Here is a 27,746-nt window from a genome sequence, read left to right as displayed (position 1 = left end):
GGCTGATGCCACTGGTCCACAGACCATACTTTGAGGATCCTCACCAGAGACAACAGAGGACAAAGAAAAAAACAAGAATACCCTTGTTGGGAGGAACAAGATTTGGGATTTTCCTTGGGAATAAAAAGAATGCCCAAGATATGTAAAAGCCAAGTAGGAAAACAGAAGGCTGCTGATTCCCTACAAGTAGAATCTCTTCCCCCTGTTTGTTAGTATAACCCTCTGTGTTTACACAAGTAGTTTAAAAACAAAATGGAAAACTTAGAAAACTTCAAAGAAAGTCAGATACTAAGTGCACAGAAAGAAAAGGACAATGTCAAGTGGGGGAGGGGGAAGGGGAATTGGGGTTTCACTGACAAAGGATAGTGAAGCAGGTAGCAGCTAAGATAGAAAAGGCAAATAGGTAGATTAAAAAGCCTCTATTGGGCTCCTAAAGCTATTTCCACCTCCTTCCTTTTCTCTAATGTTCTCACATTCTTCACTTTCCCTCAGTTACAACAGCCCCCATCCCATTTCTTCACATCTGCCCCTTTCTGTCAATTGTGTCTATATATCTGCAGTTTACAGATGATTAAGGCAAATAATTATTAAATACAAAATTTGCCCGAAATCACCCATCTGATAAACACGATTTCAAACTAGAAATCCTGCTTTTTACTGGACTACCTACCCCATCTCTATTCTACTGCCTGAGTTGCTCAAACAGCTTTTTAAACAGCTGGCCTCTACACACTCCAACTCATGGAAATCAGTTAATTACACCGAAACACTGTGCTAGTTCTTCCCCAATTCAACTCTTCACAAATTCTCCACTGTCTCTGAGACATAAAATATCTGAGGCATAAAATATCTGAGGCACAAAATTGAAATGTTTCATAATTTAGATACTCTAAATTTAACCTCCAGGGGTCTCAATTTTCTCATGTAAAACAGCTGGCATAGATTAGAATTTTCCAAATGGTGCACCAGGATCCATTAGTAGGTCATGAATCAGTTGAGAGAGTAAGGTGGAAGGAGTTTAAATAGTTGGCCAGGATCAACTTCTCCCCTTATTATGGGATTGAGGGTAGGTGAGAAACTTCCAAGGTAAAAAAGACAGGTGACTGGCTTACTCTCTTTGCAAACATTACAATATGAACTACAGGAAAATAAACTGATATTAACTAAGTCCTCTATGGGATCCTTTGAGCAGGATGTTTATAGTAAACCAGCAGTTCTCAAAGAAAGTACTTTGAGACCAGCAGCATCTGAGTTGCTTGCAAATTTGTTAGAAATGCAAAACCCAAGACTCACTGGATCATAAACTGGAGGTGGGGTCTAGCAAACCCTGTTTAACAAGCCCTCCACGTAATTCTAGTACAACCTCAAGTCTGAGAACGACTGTAGTAAACACTCTATAGATTTATGAGGCATGACTCCCTGAAGAATGTCACAGAAAACCATGAGGTATAAAATAAAGATGTTAGGCTGGGCGCAGTGGCTCACGCCTGTAATCCCAACACTTTGGGAGGCCGAGGCGGGCGGATCACGAGGTCAGGAGTTCGAGACCAGCCTGGCCAATATGGTGAAACCTCGTCTCTACTAAAAATACAAAAACAATTAGCCGGTCATGGTGGTGCACACCTGTAATCCCAGCTACTTGGGAGGCTAAGGCAGGAGAATTGCTTAAACCTGGGAGGTGGAGGTTGCAGTGAGTCAAGATCAAGCCACTGCACTCCAGCCTGGGCAACAGAGCAAGACTCCATCTCAAAAATAAATAAAAGAAAATAAAATGTTTCATAATTTAGGTGCTTCCTACTGTGTGAGGTGACCCATAAATCTCACCTACTGACCACCTTATGTATCATTAAGTGCCAGAGGAGTATGTGTCTGATGTAGGAAGGACAGACTAGGGAGCCATGTGACATGTCTCCTCTCCATGCTTGCTTTGTGTATTCCTCTTGATTACTTATAGTCTTGAAATATTTATAAAGCCTGATTCTGGATAAGATCTCTGACTCCTATGTGTACAATCTGACAATATGATTCGTTGTGTTAGCTCAGATAATCACAACCACCATTTTTTTAAAGAATGAAAAATGATAGCATAGAAACCAGAGGGCATTACATCTGTGGAACTATGTCATGAAACTTGTCTCAGGATTCTTTCACATACACATACATACATACACATATACACATATATACACACACATACACAAATTGACATGTATAGTGAGGCAATGGAAAATATGCTTCTTGCTGTGAACTGTGAATAAGAGTGTTTAAAAATATTGGCCCAATTGTCAGTAAGAAAGCCCCATGTAAAGTGACTATAATTTACAATAATCTATTGTATATTGAAAAATAGCTAGAAGAGGCCGGGCGCGGTGGCTCACACGCCTGTAATCCTAGCACTTTGGGAGGCCGAGGTGGGTGGATCACCTGAGGTCAGGAGTTCAAGACCAGCCTGGACAACATGGTGAAACCCCGTCTCTACTAAAACCACAAAAATTAGCCGGGCATGGTGGCACATGCCTGTAGGCCCAGCTGAGTAGCTCGGGAGGCTGAGGCAGGAGAATTGCTTGAACTCAGGAGGCGGAGGTTGCAGGGCTGAGATTCCTCCACTGCACTCCAGCCTGGGTGAGAGAGACGCTGTCTCCAAAAAAAAAAAAAAAAAGCCAGAAGAAATGAATTTGGGCTGAGCATGGCACCTCATGCCTCCCTCTCCACTTCTCTAAGTCTTATCCATTATTCAAAACCCAGATTAAATTCTAGCTTCTCTGCAAAGCCTACTCTGCTGGATTTCAACCGAAAGTCAGCTGAACTCCCTATCATTCATCTAGCGTAAAATAAACTTCTCTTAAGTTCTACATATAGAGAGATAAAAATGGGTCTTTTTAAAAATAGCTTGTAAATTCCTCAAAGTCTGAGACTATCTTTCACTTTCTTACAAAGCTGAGAGCATCTGATATTTGGAAATAAGCAAGAACTCAAATACTTTTTGAGACTTTATTTATGTACTTACTTAGAGACAGAGTCTGCCCTGTCGCCCAGGCTGGAGTAGGGTGGTGTGATCTCCGATCACTGCAACGTCTCCTCCTGGGTTCAAGTGATTTTCATGGCTCAGCCTCCCCAGTAGCTGGCGTTGCAGGCATGTGCCACCATGCCCAGTTAATTTTTGTAGTTTTAATAGAAATGGGAGTTTCACCATGTTGGCCAGGCTGGTCTTGAACTCCTGGCCCCAGGTGATATATCCACCTTGAACTCCCAAACTGCTAGGATTACAGGCGTGAGCCACTATACCCAGCTGAGACTTTTATCATTTTTTATTTTTAGTGAGAGGATCTCACTCTGTCACCTAGGCTGAAGTGCAGGGGCACCATCATAGCTTACTATAACCTCAAACTCCTAGGCTCAAGCAATCCTTCCACCGCAGTCTCATGAGTAGCTAGGACTATAGGCACGCGCCATTGCACCAGGCTAATTTATTTTTATTTTTTTCTTGTAGAGATGGAGTCTTGTTGCCGGGTGCAGTGGTTCACGCCTGTAATCCCAGCACTTTGGGAGGCCGAGGCGGGTGGATTACGAGGTCAGGAGTTCAAGACCAGCCTGGCCAAGATGGTGAAACTCTGCCTCTACTAAAAATACAAAAAATTAGCCGGGTGTGGTGGCACGCACCTGTAATCCAAGCTACTCCAGAGGCTGAGGCAGAGAAATGCTTAAACCTGGCGGGGTGAAGGTTGCAGTGAGCCGAGATCATGCCACTGCACTCTAGCCTGGGTGACAGAGCAAGACTCCAACTCAAAAAAAAAAAAAAAAAAAAAAGAGATGGAGTCTTGTTATGTCACCCTGATTGATCTTGAACTCCTGGCCTCAAGCAATCCTCCCACCTCAGCCTCCCAAAGCACTGGGATTACAGGTGTTAGCCACCATGACCAACTGAGACTTTTTTACCTAACACAGTTATGATGAGTCTGAAGATGCTAAGCAAATTAGGAGTAGGCTGTTAGTGAAATGTAACTAATGTCTCAAATACATCTAAAACTCACTGTATACAGTAGCTCCTCTGGAGTGACAGGACTGGTGAAGATGGTACGCAGGCATCGGAGGCAAGCTTCAATAAACTTCAGGTCTGGGGACAGTAGTCCTATTAACAGAAACGAGATTTAGGACTAATCCTTTCAACCAGTATTTAAAGCACTGCAAACTGATTCTTAACCTTACTTGAGCAAAAATGGCTTCCCTACCTACCTTGCAATAAGGCAGGGATAATATGGCAGTCCAGTAGAGACTTGACATTGTTTTCAGTACCCATAGCAAGACTTCCCAACACCACTGCACATTCAGTTTTCAGCTCTGTGCTTGAGGTTTCTTGCTGAAGCAAGTACAACAATCTAAAAAGAAGGAACTTAATAAACAAAGAGACTAAAAAATTTAAACAAGACTCAATGTGACCAAAAAAGGCTGTGCAGTACGCATACTAAAAATATGGTTGGTTGAGTTTATATGAATCCAATGGTCATTTGTTTATCTCATCTGCTAATTAAAGAAACATCTGGAAAAAAAATCTAGAAGAGGTTTTGAAAAAAAGAACTATCGTATTCTCAGGGTTTATAAAAAGTGTAAATCAGAGAGTTGTCCACAGGTGGTCTCTGCAGAAACAGCATCATCAGAGTCCACGTCATCTACCACTTCCTCCTGGGTCTCCAAAATATGAAGACTCTCAAATGCCATGTGCTGCCAGATCTTAAATTCAAACTAGAAATGCTACTGCTCTGAATCCAGAGCAGTGGTGCAGTTTGTAGATATCGAGCCTAGAGGGAATATTCAGAGCCCTTGTGCAGCTCCTCAAGCAAGGGTAGTTTCTTCTTTCTCCAGCTCTCTCATTTGGAAAATGAAGAGATCCTCTCATTTCCACTCCAGTCCAGCTTGCCAAACAAATACTCCCCAAATCCTAACTTTCCTCCACTTATAACCATTTACCTTATGTTCTAAGACAGGACCCTCATGCTCCATAAAGCACTATTTATATATACCAAACATAAATCCCCTAAGAAAGGCTGCTGACAGCTTTATAGTTACTAAAGTATACATTTGAGGTTGGTGAGTTAAAATACTTAAACCATTAATTCTGTATCAAAACCAGAAAATAAGGAGAAAAAAACAAAATAATAAATAATTCTGAATGAAAAGCTAATAGCAATTGCACAGAAAACTTAGCTTTGAGGAGCAAAAGTAAAAAGGAAGTTATATAACTGTCATTGCCTGCCTAAAGGAAGCTTATTAGGTCATCAAAAGAAGAAATTAAATTTCCTAAACTTCCTACATTAACTTAAAAAACAGCAAATTGTAAAAATCAGAAGTTAAAATGAAACTGGATTAAAAATCAAGCAGGGTTTTTTTCCTTTAAATTCAAAAAGGTCTTAAGGCTCCTAATAAATTACCCACTCACATAAAAAACTGCCAAGGCTCTAAGGAAATGGAGAAGAAAGTATCAGGCTGTTGTACATTGCTTATGTACCTAACGAACCCTTTTGTCATCAGGTCAAAGGTCTTCCTGAATTTCCAAAATGTATTAACACATTCACTTCTTATCACATTCTCTGTTACTTTATAATTTTTTTTCCTTGAAGATGGTTTAAATACTTACACTTATTTTTAAAAATAGGATTTATTTTAAGCATTAGATAGACAATACAAGAAAAAATGGGTTCTATAATTGAGAGTAAGAAATACATTAGAAACTAGTATGAATGGCAAAAAAGGGGTGAGACAGCAAACATACCTTGGAACAGCTCCTAAAACAATGAGATTGGCTTTCTGCTTGTTGTTTCCAATTACAGCATTTTTCATGTCTCTGAATTAAGGGGAAGAAAAAATAAAGTATGTTGAGACAGCACTGAAGAAAAATCAAAGATCATTCTACTTCATTATGCAATATCTTAGATTTGACAAAGTAAAAGCACTACATTTTTTCACCTAAAGTACTAATGAAGGGATAGAGATAGGTGCAGAGTGAACGTGGGGGCTGTAAAACAGGCAAGCATTGTAGAAAGTGAGAGATATCCTGAGTACTGGTGAAAGACTTCCAGTACAGAATTGAGTTCTTCTAGAAAGGGTACCTACCAATCCTTTGGATATAAAGGAATACGGGCCACCCTCACGCTCAGCTCTGGGAGTAGGGAGTGAGTTAAACAAACAACAACAACAACAACAACAACAACAAAAATAACAGCCCACAGAACATTATCTCCTTGTTTCAATGATCACACTTTGTTCACTTTTTTTTTTTTACTTCTTTACATATTACTTCTTACAATTCCATTTTATCTGCTTTATTGTCTTACTAACTGTACTCCTTTGTTATTTTCCAATGCATCTTTTAATTTATCACAGTCAGTCTTCAAGTGATATTAGCCCACTGCACATGTATTTTAAGAGCCTTGCATATGTATTTCCATTTTCCCATCCATTTTTTGGGCTGCTGTTATACAATATTTTTAAATTGCTTAGAAACAACATAATACATTGTTACTATTTTTGCTTAAGCAGCCAGTTATCTCTTAAGGAGATTTAAAAAATAAAAAAGAATCTTTTACATTTCTCAGATATTCACAGTATTTTTTATTCTGCCTACACAGAGCTCTATACTTCACCAGGAGCAAAACTCTATTCCACAATAAGAGAACCTCTACCACTGATCACTTGGCTCACAAATTTGTGGCTGGTTCAAAAGGAAATGTAGAGAAAAAATAAATAGCTCAAAATAAACCCAGTACTACTAATAAAATGTTTAAAAAATACTTCCCCAGCCGGGCGTGGTGACTCACACCTGTAATCCCAGCTCTTTGGGAGGTCTAGGCAGGCAGATTGCTTGAACTCAGGAGTTCGAGACCAGACTGAACAACATGGCAAAACTCCATCTCTACAAATAATACAAAAATTAGCCAGGTGTGGTGGCACGCACTTGTAGTCCCAGCTACCTGGGGGGGCTAAGGTGGGAGGATCACTTCAGCCGGGGAGGTGGAGGTTGCAGTGAGCAGAGATCGCGCCACTGCACCCCAGTCAGGGCGACAGAGCGAGACTCCATCTCAAAAAAAAAAAAAAAAAATCAACAAATAAATGTTATAGTCAGCATACATTTCTAACACCAATCATATTTACTGGCATTAAAGAACCTGGTAACAATTAACCCTTGTCTTCAATTGCCTTTTTTGATTATTGCAGAAAAATACTGCAACAACTAGTGATGTGCTAAAAGCAGATTTTCCCCACAAGTTTCTGAATGGCATTTTTACAAGTCAAGCCAAATACTGAGAATGCCTGGTCTTTCTTCCATTAGCTCAGTGCCTAAGGGTAGGGCTTTTTTTTCCAGGCCTGACCTATCCCTCTGTAAAGTATCCCTCAGATCTTCTATATGGTTTACAAGAAATAAGTAGCAATTTTTTTGTTGTTGTTTATGGGACTGAACTGAATGAAGTTTACTGAGGTTGTTAGCAAGTTCTGATACATGAATATAAAACTATATGATATCAAAGGATCAATTAGCAAAGTTAAAGTTAGTAAGAGATTTCTAAGCTCCCACATCCTCATGGATGCCTGTTTTCTTTAGAGGCTTTAGTTCCTAATCATCAGCATATGGACCTTAACCTACCAGCTTGTCGTTTACTCTCATTGTCTTCCTTTCTCTTAATGTGTTCTGCCTATACTAATGTAGTACATTCATTTGTCCAGCCCCTACCTACTTAGAGTCTGTGTAGGCTAAGTGCCATTCTGAATGCTTTCTATTCCAGAACTCCCAACCCTAATATTTCCCCAGTTTTTCCTCTCCATTCTTCTTAAGCAGAAATGAGCAGTCCCTAACATTACCAAATGAACCCATTCCAAACATCTGAAACCATGCCATGTTTTTACAGACAAGAGCAAACAAAAACCCGTCCAACACCAATTTTCTAATTCTCTCAATAGTTTACAAAAAGGACATGAAGGAGGTAACTGATGGCAACAGAGGAAATGCCAACTAAAGAGAACACAATACAATGGAACAATGTCTAAAGAAAAAGATTCTCGCTCTGGCTTTAGTAAGTAAATATACCTGTGCTAGATAAGGAAAAAAAGATGTTAATAAATTCTATTCAATTGTTGCTATAAAGGAATGTTAATAGATCACTTCTATGAAGAATTAAAATCAAAAGGATTAATTAACAGGATTAAGGAATCAATTTCAGATGACAACATTCAGCCATCTAGATGAAGCTTCTTTCAGTTCCCAGAGTGTAGTTATTCTTTCTTTGTCATCTCCTTATCCCCTCCCTCACACTTTCCCCTGACTAGCTTTACTCATCCTTCAGGTCTGAATGTTACTTCCTCCAGGAAGCATGCCCTGAAACCCCCAGGTCATCACTTTGTTAGAGTAAAAGTCTATCTCCTCTTGAGAGGCAAGAAAGCCAATCTGACCTGGAAATATCAAAGCAGTTACTGTCAGTAGGTCATTATTTATAGTGATTCTAGATATTATTTTTGTAAAATGCAAACTCACAGCTATCATCCAAGATAGGAACACAACAACACTATTCAAGATTTCTATATTACCTTCAAATTTACAAAGCATTCCATATCCACTACTTAATTTCATCTTCATCATAACCTTGAGTAATATTAACTCCATTTTACAGAGGAGAAAGCTACAACTCAGGATTGGGCTTTTCTCAGAACCGAATATTAAATGACAGAGCCAGTCTCAACCCATGTCTTTTATGCCAACTGTTTTTTCCATTACCACCAGGACATCAGGCATTGACAATGAACCAATGGAAAAGACAGATGAATTCAGTAAATTCATTTTATTTTTCCTTCTGTGTTTTAATGTTACATTTTTATGCAAAATAAAAGTGTTTCTAACTTTTAGTCAGACACCCTTTTCCCAGTAGACCAAAAGAATGTCATCTCATGCCCACTAACTTTTAATGTTGGGAAAAATGCTCTACTTACTTTTACCGAAATTCAACAACTAGTTTTTGAGCTCAGCATTGTGCTAGCCTCTACAAAGTATACGAAAGTATCACACAATGGGATGCCTGGTCTGAGGAGTTCACAATATCCTTGGAGTGGCAAAAATAACACTATCAATGTAACGCAGTACTAAAATAAAAACTGAATGTTTATAAGGTAAAGAAAAGTAGATGCTCAATAAGCTTAAAAGGTTTTGAGGCAATGGTTAAGAACTAAGATAAACCTTAGAAAATAGGACTTGGATAAGCAGATGGGAGGACAAAAGGAGAAATCGTTCATACAAGACCATATTGGAAATGAAAATGGCATGTTCCTGGGGCACTACAAGGAGCCTGAACTGAAAAACAAGTTCACTTTAGGGTGGCATGGAACATAAAGTTAGAAAAGTGATAGGGAGATGAGACAAACTAAAGGGAGATGGATTAAGGAGCAATCACATTTTTGATCACAGAAGGGGCATGAAGGAAGCAGTGACTAAGGAAAATAAACTGAATGTGAAATAGAATGCTTATAATATTAGTTAAGAGGGACAACTAAGTGGCTGATGCCCCCCTTGTGATCTCCAGACCCCTAGGCTTATCTTTAACATAACATTCATTAGGTAAACTATCATGGATGGTCTCTTTAGTTATTTGACTATTAGACTTTTGGACCCTCCAGAGCACTGACTACATTATTCACCCTTACATACCCCCATACTAGCACAATGCTTGGTACTAGGCAGGCACTCAATAAATATTTGTTGAAGGAATTAATCAATCCATCTAGGTATCTGGTTATCCAAAACTGATTAGTAGAGCAGCCAAAGGAATCATTAATACAAAGGTCATTTTGAGGAAGCAGTTAACATGATGATTTAATAGGTACAAAAATGTGATATGTGACATGTCGAGTGACTACTTCATGTCTGGGCACATGGGTGCAGGAAACAACAGAAAGCTTAGAGAGAAGACAAGGATTGATTTTTGACTTTGTACACACTGAATTATCTTTGGGGTGAGATAAGAATAAGTAAGCCTTGGGGATATCCCACTTTTGGGGAGTGGGAGAAAAGTAGTCAATATTAAGATGTTACAAACATGCATTTGTTGAGAAAGATTTTCAGCTAAAATCTGGCTAGAATCTTAAATTTGCATGCTAATAAATGGACTTTATAAGCTCCCACATTTATACAGAGATTAAACTTTCTACTTTACTTTCTTAGCTCTGAAAGAGATTTTTAGTGTGGCAGAGAAAAAGGGCTTGAATATTAAAATGTACAGTGCCTATCACAGCATATGTCTAAATTAGAGCATTATAAGGGTGATGAAAACCAAGAGAAAAAGCACTATATGTTGCTATTAAAATAACAGAAAAAGAAAAAGAAAAAAAGGATCTAGACCTGCTGGAGAAACCATTTCAGTCAATCAAGTATGAATATATTTATTTCTAAACGGTCAAAAATAGCATGCATTTTAACTGAAAGCCTAATATCACCTAAAAACAAAATTATCTTTAAAAGTATTGAAGACTGGAGACCCAAGCTAAAAAATCAATTACAGTCATGCTTTGCTTAACGATGAGGGCACGTTATTTGACGACGGGGATATGTTCTGAGAAATGCATCACTAGGCAACTTTGTCCTTGTGTGAACATCATAGAGTGTACTTACACCAACTAGACGATATAGCCTACTACACACTTAGACTATATGGTATAGTTTATTGCTTGTTGGCTGCAAACATGTACAGCATGTTACTGTACTGAATAATGTAGGCAACTGTAACACAATGGTAGGTAATGTGTATCTAAACATATTTAAATACAAAAACACAGTATTATATTCTTACAGGGTCACTGACTTTAACTGTCTTTAACTAAAACATCATTGCGCAGAGCATGACTATACATCTATTTATTTTGAACCAGGATTTCACGTACCTGAAGCAGCTCTTTTCTGCTTCATATTTGGAATACTGTATATGTATTTCTGGTCTAATTAGTATGAAGTAGCCAAAAACTACACTGGATACTGAAAACTACAATCTGAGTATAAAGTTTGATCTACTTATGAAAACTCACTGTTTATAAAACATTCATTTGTAAAATAAGAAAAAAACACATATCTGTGGGTAACTAGAATAAGGGCAACATGGTAAACAACTTACATTATTTGGACTGTGAGAATCACAAACATACACAATGCTCTGTCCCTGTAATTGTAATTATCATTTTTTGGAGAATGTAATATCCAGACATCCAAGTATGATAACCTTTCTGTTATCATGCATGGTTAAGGAATGAGGTATATTCATATTCCAACTAAAGTTATATGACAATGAATTCCATTGTCATTATTGAATTGCCAATTTTAAGAATTAGCTAATGATGATCTATTATTCAAACTAAAGTTATTTTTAACATAAGGCTTTCATTCAAGAGGCACTTGGAAAACTTACAGCAAAATTCAGCTCAAATCAACTTGGGCATTTACTGAATATCAACTACATGTATAAACTGAAAAAACAATTGACTTTAATTTAGTTCATTCTTATAAACAAATTACTCTGTGATGTAGATTTTTGGAATATATGTAGTTTCAGATACAGTTCTGATTTAAAACCATGAAAAGCAGCACTTTGGAAGGCCAAGGCGGGCGGATCACAAGGTCAGGAGTTCAAGACCAGCCTGGCCAACATAATGAAAGCCCACCTCTACTTAAAAAAAAAAAAAAAAAATTAGCCGGGCATGCTGGCATGCAGTAGCTGGAATTATAGTAGCTGTAATCCCAGCTACTCGGGAGGCTGAGGCAGGAGAATTGCTTGAACCTGGGAGGCGGAGGTTGCTATGAGCCAAGATTGCGTCACTGCACTCCAGCCTGGATGACAGAGCAAGACTCTCTCAAAAAATAAATAAATAAATAAATAAATAAATAAATAAGTAACACCATGAAAAGTTTACTGTAAATATTTAATCTTCTTTCCATAGCATTTTATGGTTCCTTAATGACAAGTGAATACATAATTTTGAAAATTAAATACTGGCTCCGAAATTAGGATATTTAATGTATTTAACTCTGTTTTATCAATGTATGATTACAAATCACCTTACATTCTCTAAAAACGAAGAGTAGAATCTACCAAAATATTTTGGTAGATATTAACACTTTAAATATATTTAATCATTCCAAGGAACATAAAAAATGTGTTAGAACAGTATGGAACAATATGGCAGCATACAGTTAAGTGCTTTATACATTTGAAAAGATATTTATACCGGGCACGGTGGCTTATGCTTGTAATCCCAGCACTTTGGGAGGCCGAGGCAGGTGGATCACAAGATCAGGAGATCAAGACCATCCTGGTTAACATGGTGAAACCCCGTCTCTACTAAAAATACAAAAAATTAGCCGGGCATCATGGCATGTGCCTTCAGTCACAGCTACTTGGGAGGCTGAGGCAGGAGAATCACTTGAACCCGGGAGGCAGAGGTTGCAGTGAGCCCAGACCACGCCATTGCACTCCAGCCTGGGCGACAGAGTGAGACTCCGCCTCAAAAAAAGAAAAAAAGAAAAGAAAAGATATATACACATATGCATGCAAATATATAGTCTTCATGTTCAAAGTTAGTATCACATACACACGTATACAAACAGCTTATCTGTCTGCAAGTAAAGACCATGTCAATTTGATTTAATCATTCCTGGATAATCCTGCCTATCGAATTCTCTGACCAAATTCTCTCAGAATATATAGTTTTAAACAAGTAAGATGCACATCACTCTATCACATTTGGTATTAAGGTCACCTTTGTGTATGTTTACCCACAACCCTCAAAAATAACTGATTAAGACGCGGCACAGTAATCCCAACACTTTGAGAGGCCAAGGTGGGAGGATCACTTGAGATCAGGAGTTTGAGAATAGCCCAGCCTGGCTAACAGGACAAAACCCTGTCTCTACTAAAAATACAAAAATCAGCTATGCATGGTGGCAGGCACCTATAATCCCAGGTACTCAGGAAGCTGAGGCAGAATTGCTTGAACCCAGGAGGCAGAGGTTGCAGTGAGTTAAAATCACGCTGCTGCACTCCAGCCTGGGTGACAGAGCCAGACTCCATCTCAAAACAAAACAAAAAAACTGATTAAATGTATTAGGAGCAGAAATTATTTTAATGATCTTTTTGGAATACTTATTTTCAATTATTCTAAAACTTAACGCTTTGACTTAAAAGTTCTCAAAACCCAAAGGCTTCATTTTATGGGAACTCTTATCTTTAGCTCATGCAAGAAAATGGAACCTGTCTACATTCTACTGAAACCAGAGATACAAAATTTCCTGGAGCTAAGAGAATTAAATAATCATTACCAAAATAAACCCATATCATCAGTACATTAAAATGCTTCAGAAGACACTTTAGAAGTGGATTCTTGGTGGGGGGGAAAAAAAAAATCACATGATTCTGCAGCATCCACAAGTGCCTGACTGAATTCACCAGAGGTCTAGTCAAGCTTTCTAATTCTATTAAACTCTGAAACTACAAAGCTAGCTACGTTGGCTTATATCATCTTTTGCTTTTCAACATAGCAATATCAACAAAGGGCCATGTAGGGATATCTGCTAACCTTTTTTTTTTTTTTTTTTTTTAAACAAAACAAAACAAAAACAACTCTATCACGCAGGCTGGAGTGCAGTGGCATAATCTCGGCTCACTGCAACCTCCACCTCCTGGGCTCAAGCGATCCTTCTACCTCAGCCTCCCAAGTAGTGGGGACTACAGGCATGTACCACCACGCCTGGCTAATTTCTTAATTTTTATTTTTGTAGAGATGGGTTTCACCATGTTGTCCAAGCTGGAACTCCTGGGTTCAAGGGGTCCGCCCACCTTGGTCTCTCCACAGTACTGGGATTACAGGCATGAGTCACCACGCCTGGCCTCTGTTAATCTTTTCATTGAAATTCACTAACATGAAAACCAGATCAAGTGCTCTAATTTTGTTATGTTAAGAAAACAAAACAAAACAGTGTTTAAGCAGCTTTCACTCATGATTTACAAAATCATATGAAGAGTTCTTCTTCAAGTATGAGATTTAACATGGTTAAACCAATACTATAAGAACTTCACCAAAAAAGGTCCTGCAATGTTTTAAGTCACATGCAGATCTCCATATTACAGGAAGCTCAGAATTTGCAATGCAGGGTAGTTTAACTGACATACCTACTTTCTGTTGCAGTTGCGAAGGCTACACTTTATGACCTACACAGTGACTTCCCTCTTCTTTCGGCTCATATCTTACTCCCTACTTAATGATCATCTATTCAGTTATGCACACGAAATTTTGCTCTTTTAGAGAAAAGGACCTGATTTTGTATTCAAACTTTTTACACAACAGGACCATTCAAGTTTATGCTAACTATTGTGCTACTAACAAATTTATCTCTAGATAACTCCGCATTCTTCAACAATTGAAAATTAAGCAGTTCTGATGCTTAATGTTAACAAGGCATACTCACTGACTAGGTAAAATGGTTCACTGTGATGTGAGCTATCTACAAAGTTCCCCATATTTATGGGTAGATCTATAGCTCTAACTCAGCTAGTAGATTAGTTGTAGACTATGATGAAGAATCATTATTCATCTTTAATTTGATTTTGCTTTTCCTGCTAGTATGTTATACATGTTCACAATCTTATTTGTCTTCAAGATAGGGTCTCACTGTGTTGCCCAGGCAGGATTTGAACTCCTAGGCTCCAGCAATCTTCCTGCCTCAGCCTCCCAAGCAACTGTTAACTACACGTGCCTTCCCACCATGCCTCGTATATGTTCACAACATCTACTGAGAAAAATCAAACTTAATAGAGCCAGAAAAATGATAAAACTCTGGGTGGCTTGTAGTCAAAGCTACAATTTTTGTCAATTATTTTATGTCCTTTCAATTAAATATTTTGCATTTAATGCTATTTCAGCCTCTACCTTTTCCTTCCCTAAAATTAATAGGCTACCTTTGGTTGTTTATACTCTGTGGCCATCTTTCTACCTACCTATTTTGATCTAGTAATGGTCTCTTAATGATGACTTAATGGTGACTTAATGATGACTGTGAGGTGTATAAAAATAAAAAAATTGGTCAACTCTCTTTTCCTAAATACTATTTTCATTCCCTTTTTCTATACATATTGTATTAAACAAGATTACTTAGGCCAGGCGTGGTGGCTCACGCCTGTAATCCCAGCACTTTGGGAGGCCGAGGCAGGTGGATCTCCTGAGGTCGGGAGTTTGAGATCAGCCTGACCAACATGGAGAAAGCTCGTCTCTACTAAAAATACAAAATTAGCCAAGCGTGGTGGTGGGCTCCTGTAATCCCTGCTACTCGGGAGGCTGAGGCAGGAGAATCACTTGAACTCGGGAGGTGGAGGTTGCAGTGAGCCGAGATCGCGCCATTGCACTGCAGCCTGGGCAACAAGAGTGAAACTCTGTCTCAAAAAAAAAAAAAAAAAAAAAGATTACTTAAAAACAGATAATGTTGAAAATAATCCACTTTTCATTCTCTTGACCATGTACAATTAATTTTCAGACAGTGACAAAGTTCAAGAAAGAAGTCAGAAAGAATAAATATTTCTATCTGGAGAAAAGGAAGCTTTATCAAATCACACTACACTATCTCCATAAGATCAGTACTACCCTGAGATAAAGAAAAAAAAAATGTTGGGTGATCTGTCCCCTTTAAACTATAAACAGATTTTAGTATTTTAAGTAGCAATCACGTTTACTAGAAGGTTATCACTCACATTCTCTTGTCTGAGTCAGGAATTTTAGTCCCTCTCTCTCTTCTACTTTAGTTTGAACTGTCTCCTCTGTTTTTTTCCCCCTTTCTCTTCTTTGAGGAGAATTATCTTTTTTTTTAAGTTGTTTTAAACTGGGGCTAATAACAACTAACCACTTAAGTGCCAATTGATCCACAATGTATCAGACATTGAATTTTATAATTCTGATTTAATTCTCACATCAACCTGGCAATATGGGCAGTGTTATCTTTACAGATGATGAAATTGAGGCTCAATGAAATTACAAAACTTGTCCAAGCACACCGCTAGAAAGGGACCATAACAGAAAATGTCAGAATCAGGAATTCAACCCACTATTGTCCAACTCCAAAGCCCATGCTCTTTCTACTCTACCATTCCTTCACACAAACATTTCTTTATGTCCAGCTGACAGCTAATTAGGTCTCAAACTGGTAGTTTTTCAAAAGACACTAAGGCTATCAAACTACATTTTAGCTGCTTTGTCATAATTCCATCTTTCCCACTTTTATCGTTTGGTATTTTATCAATTTTTGAGAAACTACAGTGTTCTTTGGTAAGTAAAAAATGTCTCAAAGTGACAACATTCGAATCAGCTACTCGTATCAGATAGAACTCTACAAGCCTATCACACAGAATTCTGATTACTAAACAGCTTTCTCCTAAACATGGTAGCAGTGATATTATCTTTTAATACCATTTATTGAACACTTAATAAGTCTAACATTCTCAACCATTTATTGAGCAATTTTAAGTAATACTTAGAATTATCTATATACAGAGTTATCTGGTTGTATGTGGAGAGTATCCGTCTAAGGAAGAGTGTTAAGTAAAACCTGCCCCCTTGACAAACTTGTGTGTGTAGGTACAACCCAAACTGATTTATTTAACAGATGGATTTAATAAACCATTTTTCCTGGTAATAATTAAACTAGTCTAAAAAGGAGTGATTAAATAATTATAAATTCTCCTACTTAAGGGGACAAAGGCAAAGTTAACATAATGAGAACACCAGAAATACCACCGTTTTTTATAAATTGAGAAGCTGTGAAAGTAAGTGTCAAGTATCTGGGTGGATCCTAACCAGCTTCCCACCTTCCCTTCCAGCTCAATTTGAATAGCCAAGCAGTTTTACAGCACTTTTATTTTACCTCCCTTTATAAATTCACAACTCCAAAGCCTACAATGCCTTTGAGGAGAGAGGCTTTAAGAACTGCGGTCTGAAGAAACTTGTATAAACAAAGCATCCTAGCCTTGCCATGGCTAAGCACAAGTTAAAGGACTATTTGGCTGACAACGCTTATGGGATTAGAGAAAAAGAAAGAGGCCTCCCTCATTGGTGCCCTCATCATTACCCAAATATATCTTGACCCTTTTTTGTGTCTTTCTTCCCATAGACACAGTTCAGGCCTGTGGATCCTTCACATTTCCCAACCCCATGAGCCTTAGTCTAGACCTTCCTGCTTAGAACTAAATGCACTAAGAGTATGATAATCTGAAACTCAAAGGAAAGGGAATAAATCTGAAATCTTATCCTACTTGCTTCTCTTAATTTTTTAAGAGCATAATTACCTCTGGTATGTTGCTTAAAAATGTTTCCTCTCATTAAACATGAAATTTTGGAGAAAAAAAGGCATTATGGTTATTAAGAGTTTAAATTTTCTGACAGCTTTCTAAATTCTAAATTTAAAACATCAACAGGAGACTCAATCTTGGTGACAGTTAATGAGTTAACCAAAAACAAAACAAAACAAAACAAAAAACCCTACTGGTCTATTCTTTCACTGCATTCCAATTATGAAAGACCATCAATCTTATTCTCCTGCTTTTGTGGATATTAAAGAAGCAAAAGCATTCTCCAAAGAAAACATTTTTTTAATGTGAAACAAGTATTCTACAAAAAATGAAGCTAACCATGTCAGTTAACAACTATTCAAAAGACAATTCTTTGTAGTAAAATATTAAACGTCATGAATGTCAAGCAGTCCTTCTAGAAAGAAGCCAAATGAAAGAAAAAAGGTATAACCCTGTATATTCAAAATTAAAATATTGGCAGATTAAAACATGAAAACAAACAACTTTTTGATAGACTCTTAAATACATACTACTTACATGACACCTTGTAGAACTTTCTGGGGATCAGGGTCAAATAGCCTGTCAACATAGTGGCGACTGCTAGCTGTTACTTCCTAGAAAGTGGGGGGAAAAATTATGACATCTGAAGCCATGCAAATCACAAATTCACAGCATCACCCACAATATCAAGTGACTAGATAATTTAATTTAAGGTAGATGCATTAAAATTTATATTAAATACTTAGTTTTGCCTCCTCATGATATGGGATACTTAAGCAGGTGACTTTTCTCTCTCAGGTATCAAAATAATGGGAAACTGTAGTGTTCAGTTCAAGATGTCAAAGATCAATATTTTTCTTCTAAGAATGCCCAATTTCAAAGGTAAGAATGTCCATGGTATACATTTTACTATGTCTTAAAACTAGCAGGAGAGTTTGGAAAATCAACATAATTACAAAGCACACAACTTTGTTCATTCAGAAGAATCATCAGGAAGATATTAAGTATATGTTTGTAAATACTTTATTACATTAGTCTGAAAAAAAGCTCACGACAAAGATAAACAGTAAGACAGAAAAGAAAGAAGACTCCTAGTTCTCACTAAACACATAGCTAGATAGTGGGACCTTTGTGGCGAGCCCTAGAAGTTTGTCAACAGAAGACCTAGGCATATATGTTAGCATATATACTTAGCAGCAAGCTAAGTTTCTTCACTAACTGCTGGGTGTCACGTACATATAATTAATAGACAGGAATATTACTTCTGTAATTTAGTATACACGAAAGGACAAAATCTGGCTCTCAGCCAGGGAAGAGTGAGGACTTCATGAAATAGTCTGTAAGGGGTAGTCTAGGTACAAGAGGAAATCCTTAGACTAATGTAGAGAAGCTTCACTGCTGGAGGCAGAAGTAAAAATAAATAAAGGAGTTGTCACACCTTCTGTGAAGGAAAACAATTAAGAATTAGAGTGATCTGTAGGCCACCCAAGCTGTCTCAACTGAACTGGATAAGGGTGGGTAGAATTAGAAAGAGTACAAAGGGAAGACACTTACCTCCTTTTCATTTGTATTGTGGAGTTTTTCTATTGTGTTACTTCTTGTAATACTTATTTTGGAGGGTAACTCTTTTTTAATATTTAATTTTTGATGCTTAATATTATTTAAAACAAAGAATCCATATTTAAGAACCAGAGAAAAAGTTTTGTCCCCTGCTTGTTTTTTTCTGATGCCTGCTGAAATATCTTTATATACTCCCCCGCTGTTAGCAATAAGTTCTTATAGGGAGGAAGAAATAACTTTTCCAATTTACTCAGAACTCCAAATCAGTAAAAGAGTTAATTACCAAGATACAGTGCCAGCTTAAAACTTTTGAGCCACCAAAAATAACTCTGGAGAACTACACAAACTCTAGTTTTCTGATAATATAGTTAACTAAGTCAGCACATATTTTCTTCCCCCCTCCACTGAGACGAAGTCTTGCTCTGTTGCCCAGGCTAGAGTCTAGCAGCATGATCTTGGCTCACTTGCAACTTCCGCTTCTCAGGTTCAAGCAATTCTCCTGCCTCAGCCTCCTGAGTAGCTGGGATTACAGGCGTGCACCACCACACATGGCTAATTTTTGTATTTTTAGAGATGGGGTTTCACCATGTTGGCCAGGCTGGTCTCGAAGCCCTGACCTCGTGATCTGCCCGCCTTGGCCTCGCAAATGCTGGGATTACAGGCATGAGCCACTGTGCCCAGCCAACACATATTTTCACCTTCTGATTTTGCTACCAAAATATCCTCAAAGGCAACTCAAATACCTGCTTTAAAAAAAAAAAAAAAAAATTCAGAGATGCGGTCTTGCCCAGGCTGATCTCAAACTCCTGGGCTCAAGGAATACTCTCATCTCACTCAGCCTCCCCAGTAACTTAACTACAGGTATGTGCCACTATATCCAGCTCAAATGCTTGCTTTTAGCATGTACTTCATTTATAAAGAACAAACAGTGCAAGCAAAGAGGCAAAAGTGGTGAAAATTCTTGCGCCCACCAGCGTACCATTAAAGCACCTGCTAACAGATGTTTTCCTCAAAATAACAGAATCACAGAGTTAGAAGGACTCTCAACAATAATCTGCCCAATCCTTTGGTTTACAAATGGGGCTTCTCATGATCTTTACCCATTTGTCAGATCATCAAATGTACAGTTAGGACACAAATAACTGTACGAACATATCAAGAAACAATATATGACAACCAAAAGCTACAGAAGAACTGAAAAAAGCACTACTATAATACAAACAGGTAAGTTTTGCCACTCCATTTGAGTACATGTTTTCCTGGTTTTCTGGCATAGTAAGTTCTAAGTACCTCAGACCCTCCTATCCAGAGATTGATTTTGATGTTACTGTTCTCTCTACCTTTACTCTCTATAGCTCCACATCTCTTACCTCTCAATGATGTGTATCTTAACACAAGTTTCCCCCGTTAATAGCAATTCTTTTGCTGCTCTGTGCCTGGTTCATTCAATATAACATGCACTGAGGAAAGCATTAAAAATAAATTTATCTTTAATAAAGAAGATAAGTAAGGCACAGTCCCTGTTCTCAAGAATTCATATTCTCTTGTTACTATGTTTACATGATTATTTCCCTATTAGAATATAAGAATTATAGTATACACAACATAAAGGAGGCACTGAGGAGGACATTTGTAAACCAGGGGAATCAGGGAAGGCTTCTTTCAGGAATTGGCTTTGGAAAATGAGTAAGAGTGTACCAGGATGGACAAGGAAAGAAAGAATCAATGTCACAATCATTGTCATAGGGCATGCAAAGCCAATACAAGTAAACAATCAGCAAGTGTACTAGTTGCTGGCACTGAAAAGAACAGAGGATAGAGAGGCACCGCAGGATGTAAAACACAAAAGGCTAACCAATAGGTAGCCCACAGTTGGAGATTTCACATTGCCTTTTGGTCAAAGTTACATGCTAGATGCCAAAGAAGGTATAAGAGGACATTAAGGCAGAGACTTGCATTTAAGAAGCTTAATATCTGAAAGTGTTGTCATGTATACACAAAAATAATCATATAAGTTGCTCAGAGAGCAAGCAAGCTGAAGGGGTATGATCACTTATTCAACCTTATCTTACTCTACGCTTATGTCTAATGTATTCATTTATCTGTACAGGACAATTCTGATATTTCACTGCTCCTTGTAGATCAGGTTACCTCTCCCCTCCCAGTCCTCTTCTCTCTTCTTTCAGAAGGCAGCCTAGAAATGTAAGAGGTAGGGAGAGAAGGCAATTTGTACAGATATTAAATGGGTTGATAAGAGAAAGAACCTCTAAAAAGGTGACATTTGAGTGAAGTCCTGAAGAAGGTGAAGGAGCAGATTGTGCACCTATCTAGGGGTAGAGCTTTTTTTAGGCAAAAAGAACAGCAAATTCAAACGCCCTAAAATGAGAAGTATCTGCCATAATCAAAGAATAGGAGGCCATTATAGCTGGAGCAGAATGAGCAAATGAGAAAGCAGCAGGAGATGAGGCAGAGAACAGGGGCCAGATGGTAAAGAGCTGCACTGTCCAGTAAGCCAGCCTCTAGCCTCATATGGCATTTGAAATTTGAAATGTGGCTAGGAAGTGAATTTTGTTTATATTTTAAACTTTAATTAAAATTAAGAAACCAATACTGGATTCAGTTATCTTAAAACTTTTAAGAATGATTTGGAACTACTTGGGTATATGAGTTTACATTTTCAACTATAAACTTTATGACACCTAAATATGAATCAAGTTATTTCCAATAAAAATTTAGCATCCAAATTGTATAAACTATACATCAGATATTGAAGACTTGCTATTTTTGAAAGAAATTTCAGTAATAACTTATTACACAGATATATTAATATTTTGCTTGTTTAAATAACATTAAAATCAACTTCACTTGTTTCCTTTTTACTTTAGATAGCATGGCTGCTAGAAAATTTTAAATCACACATGTGGCTTGTCTTTTTCCATTGGATAGCACTGGTATAGAACTTTGTTGGTCATTGTTAGGATTTTTATTTTTATGGTCCAAGTTGGGAAGCCATTAGAGGGTTTAGGGAAATAGACACATGATCTGACTTATGTGTGTACTTATCATATTTTTGTTTGTTTTATTTTTAGTAGAGACAAGGTCTCAACCTCATTGCCCAGGCTGATATCAAATTCCTGACCTCAAGCGATCCTCCCACCTCAGCCTCCCAGAGTGCTGGGATTACAGGCGTGAGCCACAATGCCTGGCCCTGACTTAGGTTTTTAAAGCATCACTCTGCTTGCAATTTAGGAACAGACACATGTGGAGAAAGGAAACGGATACAAGACAAAAGTAGGGAGACTAGGAAGGAGGTTATTTCCATCACCAGAAATGCTATTATTTCATAGATGATGGTAGCACGGACTAGACCAAACACTGTGGAAGACGTATTCAGATTCCAGGTAAGTGCTGAAGTTATAAAATGAATAAGCTGTTAGACTTGATGTAGGGTGTGAGAGAAGAAAGGAGGCAAGAGTAACACTTATTTCCCCAAGCACATAAAAAGACTGAATTGCCGCCGGGCGTGGTGGCTCACGCCTGTAATCCCAGCACTTTAGGAGGCTGAGGCGGGCAGATCACGAAATCAGGAGATCGAGACCAGCCTGGCCAAGATGGTGAAACCCTGTCTCTATCTGGGAATGGTGGCGCGCGCCTTTAGTCCTGGCTACTCAGAAGGCTGAGGCAGGAGAATCACTTGAACCAGGGAGGTGGAGGTTGCAGTGGGCCAAGATCACCTCACTGCACTCCAGCCTGGGTGACAGAGTGAGACTTCACCTCAAAAAAAAAAAAAAGAAAAAAGAAAAAAGACTGAGTTGCTAGTTAATGAGATGAGGAAGACTGTAGGAGGTCTGAATTTGACTGGGAAGATCAAAAGTTCAGTTGTGGACATGTTAGGATTGAGAATCATATTAGACATCCAAGTGAGGATGTCAAGTTGGTAGTGGATATGTAAGCCTAGAGTTTAGGAAAAAGTTGTGGGCTAGATGTGTAAATCAGATGTTGTTGGCATATAATGAAATTAATTAACTAAGGGAGTGATCCTGGATACTGCAAGACCGGAAGACTCTGCTCTGGAGTAGTCAAACAAGCGCCAGTGTAGAGTGAAGAAATCTAGGATGTCAAATCAAGAGGATATTTCAAAAGGGGACTAATCAACTATGTCAAATCCTAGTGCTGTGTAGCTAAGATGATAATTAAGATCTAACCTTTGGATTTAGGAACATGGAGATGTTCCCTGATCTTGACAACAGCAGTAAAGTGGGGCCAAAGCCTGCTTGGAGAGGGTTTAAGAGAGAATGGGAAAAGAAGAACCAGAAGAAGAACCTTGAAAGAAGGCTTTTCACTGTAAAGGGGACTAAAGAAATATAGTAGCTAGAGGGAGAAGTAGACTCAGGAGAGATTCTATTTTTTAAGACAGAATAAATTGGAGCATGCTTATTCATTGATGGAAATGTTTTAATAGAGAAGAAAATTTGATGCTGCATGAGAAGGGGGAGAACTGTAACAATGTTCGTGAATAACTGAGGGAGATTGGGATTTACTAGTCAAGTAGAGCATGTGTAAGTACAATAACAAGAGGGAATTATAGCCAGGTGTAGTGGCAGGTGACTGTAATCCCAGCTACTCAGGAGGCTGAGGCACAAGAATCGCTTGAACCACAGAGGCGGAGGTTGCAATGAGCCAAGATCACTCCACAAGATCCAAGCCACTGCACTCCAGCCTGGGTGGATATGGTGGTGAGACCCTGCGAAAGTTCTCTTCAGATTACTTCTATTTTTGGAAAGTAAAAATAGAGGAAGAAATGTGAGTGGTTTGAAGAAAGAGGAGAAGGAATAAGACACTGAATGGGCCAGGAAAATGTACCAGGACTGCCAGAGAGCAATAAGGGGCTTACTGAGGCTTGTGATTATAAATTTGACATGAAATCCATCAGCATGGCTGTGTTTTTCTCCAGCTACAATTAAATGCACAGAAGCAGCCATGAATAAGAGAGCTGGGGAGAAGTTTGAAGTAAATTTATTCAGGAAAACAAAAACAGCAACAGGTAGTGAGTTGTATTCCACTGTGGAAAAGTATTACGTGGAAGCAGTTTTCCTTTTATTAAGGTGACTATCTGTGATAGGCCCCAATGATCCCCACCTCCTGATATTCATGCCCTCGAGCAATCCCTCACGCAATCCCTCACCTTGAGTGAGGACTGGATCTAGTAAGTAGGTTCTAGCAAATGGAATGCAGCAGAGGTAATAAGATGCCATTTCAGAAACTTCCAAGTTCTCCCCGCCCCCTCCCTTTTTCTCTAACAGAAACTAGTTGTCAGGCTGTGGAGTTGCCCCATGGAGAGGCCCACATGGCATGGAACTAAAACCTGCCAACAACCACATGAGTGAGCTTAGAACTGAATTCTCCCTGAACTGAGCTTTCAGATGACACTGTGACTCCTGCTGACACCCTGACTGCAACCACATAAGAGATCTTGGGCCAGAGGCACCAACTAGGCCACACTTGTATTACTAACCTACGGAAACTGAGATAATAAATGATTTAAGCAGCTAAGTTTTGGGGCAATTTGTTACACAGCAATAGATAACTTACAGGCCTTTGAATTTATCATCCAAATCAGGATAATTTTAAGAGTGAAAGAGGGTATCATTAATAACTGTCACAGAATAATATGCATAAAATAAGATTGTTGGAAATAAGCTGTATAATCAATCCCACCTTTTGTTTGTGTTTAATAGTGCAAAAGAAAAGCGGAAAAACTTATAGATAGCTCAGGAAACTAGTCAGATGTCCTAAAAAGGCAAACTAGAACAGGCTCTGATTGTCCCTCTGATTGAATAAACTACCCATGACTATGGTGAATTTAAACCACTGCCTTTTGAAAAAAATTTATTCAGGTAGGGTTTAAACCCCAGGCTTGTCATGAATAGGATTTAACTCAAAAAGTAGGAAAAATAAGTGTTCAACTCAAGTTTTAGGGTAAAACCATTAGTTTATTAGACAAGAATAAAAATTTGAAGGCTAATAGGAAAATACCAAACTTATTTCAATAAAGTCTTGCTCTGTGTATATTTTATTAAAATATAGTGTTCTTTATTTCTAACATACTCAGACATCATGTAGTAGAAAGAACGAATAATTTGGCATTTGAAGACGTAGGTATGAATTTTAGTTTTACCACTTACTAGCTATGCAACTTCGGAAAAAGGTAAAATTTGAGACTGTTTCTTCAATTATAAAATGGTGATGTTACCACATGTCTCAGAGTGTGCCTCAAATCACACAGAAAATCCCTTGTAAACTGTAAAAGTATCCTGAAATACCGATTTTCAGAGTAATTCTATTTCTGTGCAAAGAGGGTAATTTGCTTTGACAAGTGTACTAATAGTCCTCTTAGTTATTCACATTCATGGTTAAAGCTAAATTATTCAAAAATACCCATCCTCAACTAATAGCAGCTTACTCTCAAACTAAGCTAAATACTCAGCAAAAACCAAATATACTTGTTTAGTATGTTCTAGTTCATTTTCATATCTACTTATTCATTTAATTCATTTGCTCTTTGGAAATTAAAATAGCATTACAATTCCCAATGAGGTATTCTGACCTGAGACGAAATGAATGTTTAAACCAGTGGTTGCTAATCAAAATTTAACATGTCAATTAGTCCACAAACTACTAGGAACTTCAAGATAATCCTGTTCATAATTCAGCATTGTGAGAGAAAATCCTGGTTTGGGGAGAGATAAAAGAAATAAACACAAAAATAGGAAGTTTGAACTCTACAAAAATTCGATTTTAAATGAAATTCAAATTGTATCATTAATTTACCAGGAATTATGCCAGGTTCTGGATGTAAACAGAGTTTCTTACCCTCAGGGTTTCATAGCACAGAAAGGAAACACCATGTAAACAAGCAAGTTACAAGTGTAACCATACTAAAGTGATTTAGTGTAATCATAAAAGTGAACACAATGTAAAAAGAAAATTGAAGATATCATTGAAGTTAGGGACAAGATGGAAAATAATATCTGAGAAGTAAGGATGAGTAATCTGAAAGACTAATATTAATCTGCCAGGTGAAAAAGGGAGGGGTAAGGTTGGGCGCAGTGGCTCATGCCTGTAATCCCAGCACTTTGGGAGACCGAAGCGGGCAGATAGTGAGGTCAGGAGTTTAAGACCAACCTGACCAATGTGGCGAAACACCGTCTCTACTAAAAATACAAAAATTAGCTGGGTGTGGTGGCATGTGCCTGTAATGCTAGCTACTTGGGCGGCTGAGGCAGGAGAATCGCTTGAACCCGGGAGGCGGAGGTTGCTGTGAGCCAAGAGTGCACCACTGCACTCCAGCCTGGCGACGGAGCAAGACTCTGTCTCAGAAAAAAAAAAAGGGAGGGGGAGAAGACAAGGACTCTAGGTAGAGAGCACAACATATGCAAGAGCTCTAAAGCAAAAAGGTGTTTGAGAAAGAAAATGTAATTTAGTATTATGATGATATAGTATACAGTTGAGAACACAAAACAATGCTGGTGTACTTTTTAACTGAGTTGGTCAAAAGATATTTAAACAGCTATGCAGACACTATTCTAGGCAACTAACATTAAAAAAAAAAAAAAAAAAAAAAAAGGCCAGGCATGGCTCACGCCTGTAATCTCAGAACTTTGGGAGGCCAAGGTGGGTGGATTACCTGAGGTCAGGAGTTCAAGACCAGCCTGGCCAAGATGGTGAAACCCAGTCTCTACTAAAAATACAAAATTAGTCGGGCATGGTGGCATGCACCTATAATCCCAGCTACTGGGGAGGCTGAGGGAGGAGAATCGTTTGAACCCAGGAGGCAGAGGCTACAATGAGCCAAGATCACGCCACTGCATTTCAGCCTGGGTAACAGAGGGAGACTCCATCTCAAAAAAAAAAAAAAAAAAAAAGCCCACTGAAGGGTGTACATTTCAACAAAGGGAGAAAGAGAAAAAGCAATAAACATAATAAATAAGTGATATCATATATTAAGGAAAAAATGTTTAATAGCACATTTTGTTTCCAAGTGCTTATACTATACACTGTCACACACTGGAGGGGAGATGGAAATGGAGGTGAGAAGAGGGAAGGGTGTATGCTAAGACACACACATCACTCAGAAAGCCCCATGCTCTCAGCAGTTCTAATCAGGATCCATTTTGTAAGTCTGAAACATGATTTTGGCTGTCACAATGACAGCAAATGCTACTGATATCTAGTGGGCAAGGACTAAAGATGCTAGATGTCCTGGGACAATAGGCACACATCCACCAACTTTCCACTATCCAGTCATGTAGGCAAAAAACCTAGAGTCTAATTCCATTTTACATAGAAACACAAAATATGTTTTGTACCATTTTAATGTACCATCGATTTTCCAAGAATGTAACTCATGTGAATAAAGAAAAGGTGGTATTTTGTCCTGGTAGGAACTTTACCAAAAGTCATTCATTTCAGAAAGTCACATAAAAATATCATTTATTGTATTTAAGTAAACATTACAACATATCTATATCAGTCTGCAGTGTAACTGTCACATTCACAGCAAAACTATGTATATTTACAAATATACCGTTACTTAATTACTTCTGGTATAGCAGGATCTGAGTATTTACAGGTTTAAATGTTATAAATTAGCTTCACGTCTTTCTCCTTTATTACAGCTGGGGCATTATATCAACTTTTTAAAAGTTACATGTGAGGACAGTTAACTTATCTATGAATGCCACTTCAAGATAGCCAAAAAAGTGCCACAAAATATCTATTATAAGCAGAGTGTGTGAGTCTGATAGGGTTGGGAAACCACAAACTGAAACAACT

The 27,746-nt window shown here is 38.1% G+C and overlaps 1 protein-coding gene across 8 annotated transcripts in view; it reads right to left on the bottom strand.

The window, feature by feature from the left end:
- The window catches only part of ARMC8 (armadillo repeat containing 8), a 111,296-nt gene that overhangs the window by 70,213 nt on the left and 13,337 nt on the right, over positions 1 to 27,746 (bottom strand). For 6 of the 8 annotated variants that reach the window (XM_024244091.3, XM_063721592.1, XM_024244096.3 and 3 more), the window contains 4 exon segments: positions 17,889 to 17,965; positions 5,768 to 5,839; positions 4,234 to 4,376; positions 4,032 to 4,129 (listed from right to left, as the gene is read on the bottom strand). In XM_024244091.3, coding sequence (XP_024099859.1) covers positions 4,032 to 4,129; positions 4,234 to 4,376; positions 5,768 to 5,839; positions 17,889 to 17,965 — 390 coding nt within the window. 8 annotated transcript variants of the gene reach the window in all.

The sequence above is a fragment of the Pongo abelii genome, chromosome 2, assembly GCF_028885655.2.
Source record: "Pongo abelii isolate AG06213 chromosome 2, NHGRI_mPonAbe1-v2.0_pri, whole genome shotgun sequence".
NCBI lineage: Eukaryota > Metazoa > Chordata > Mammalia > Primates > Hominidae > Pongo > Pongo abelii.
Note: the sequence above shows the minus strand (reverse complement) of the source record. Positions and strands in the feature narration are given on the sequence as shown.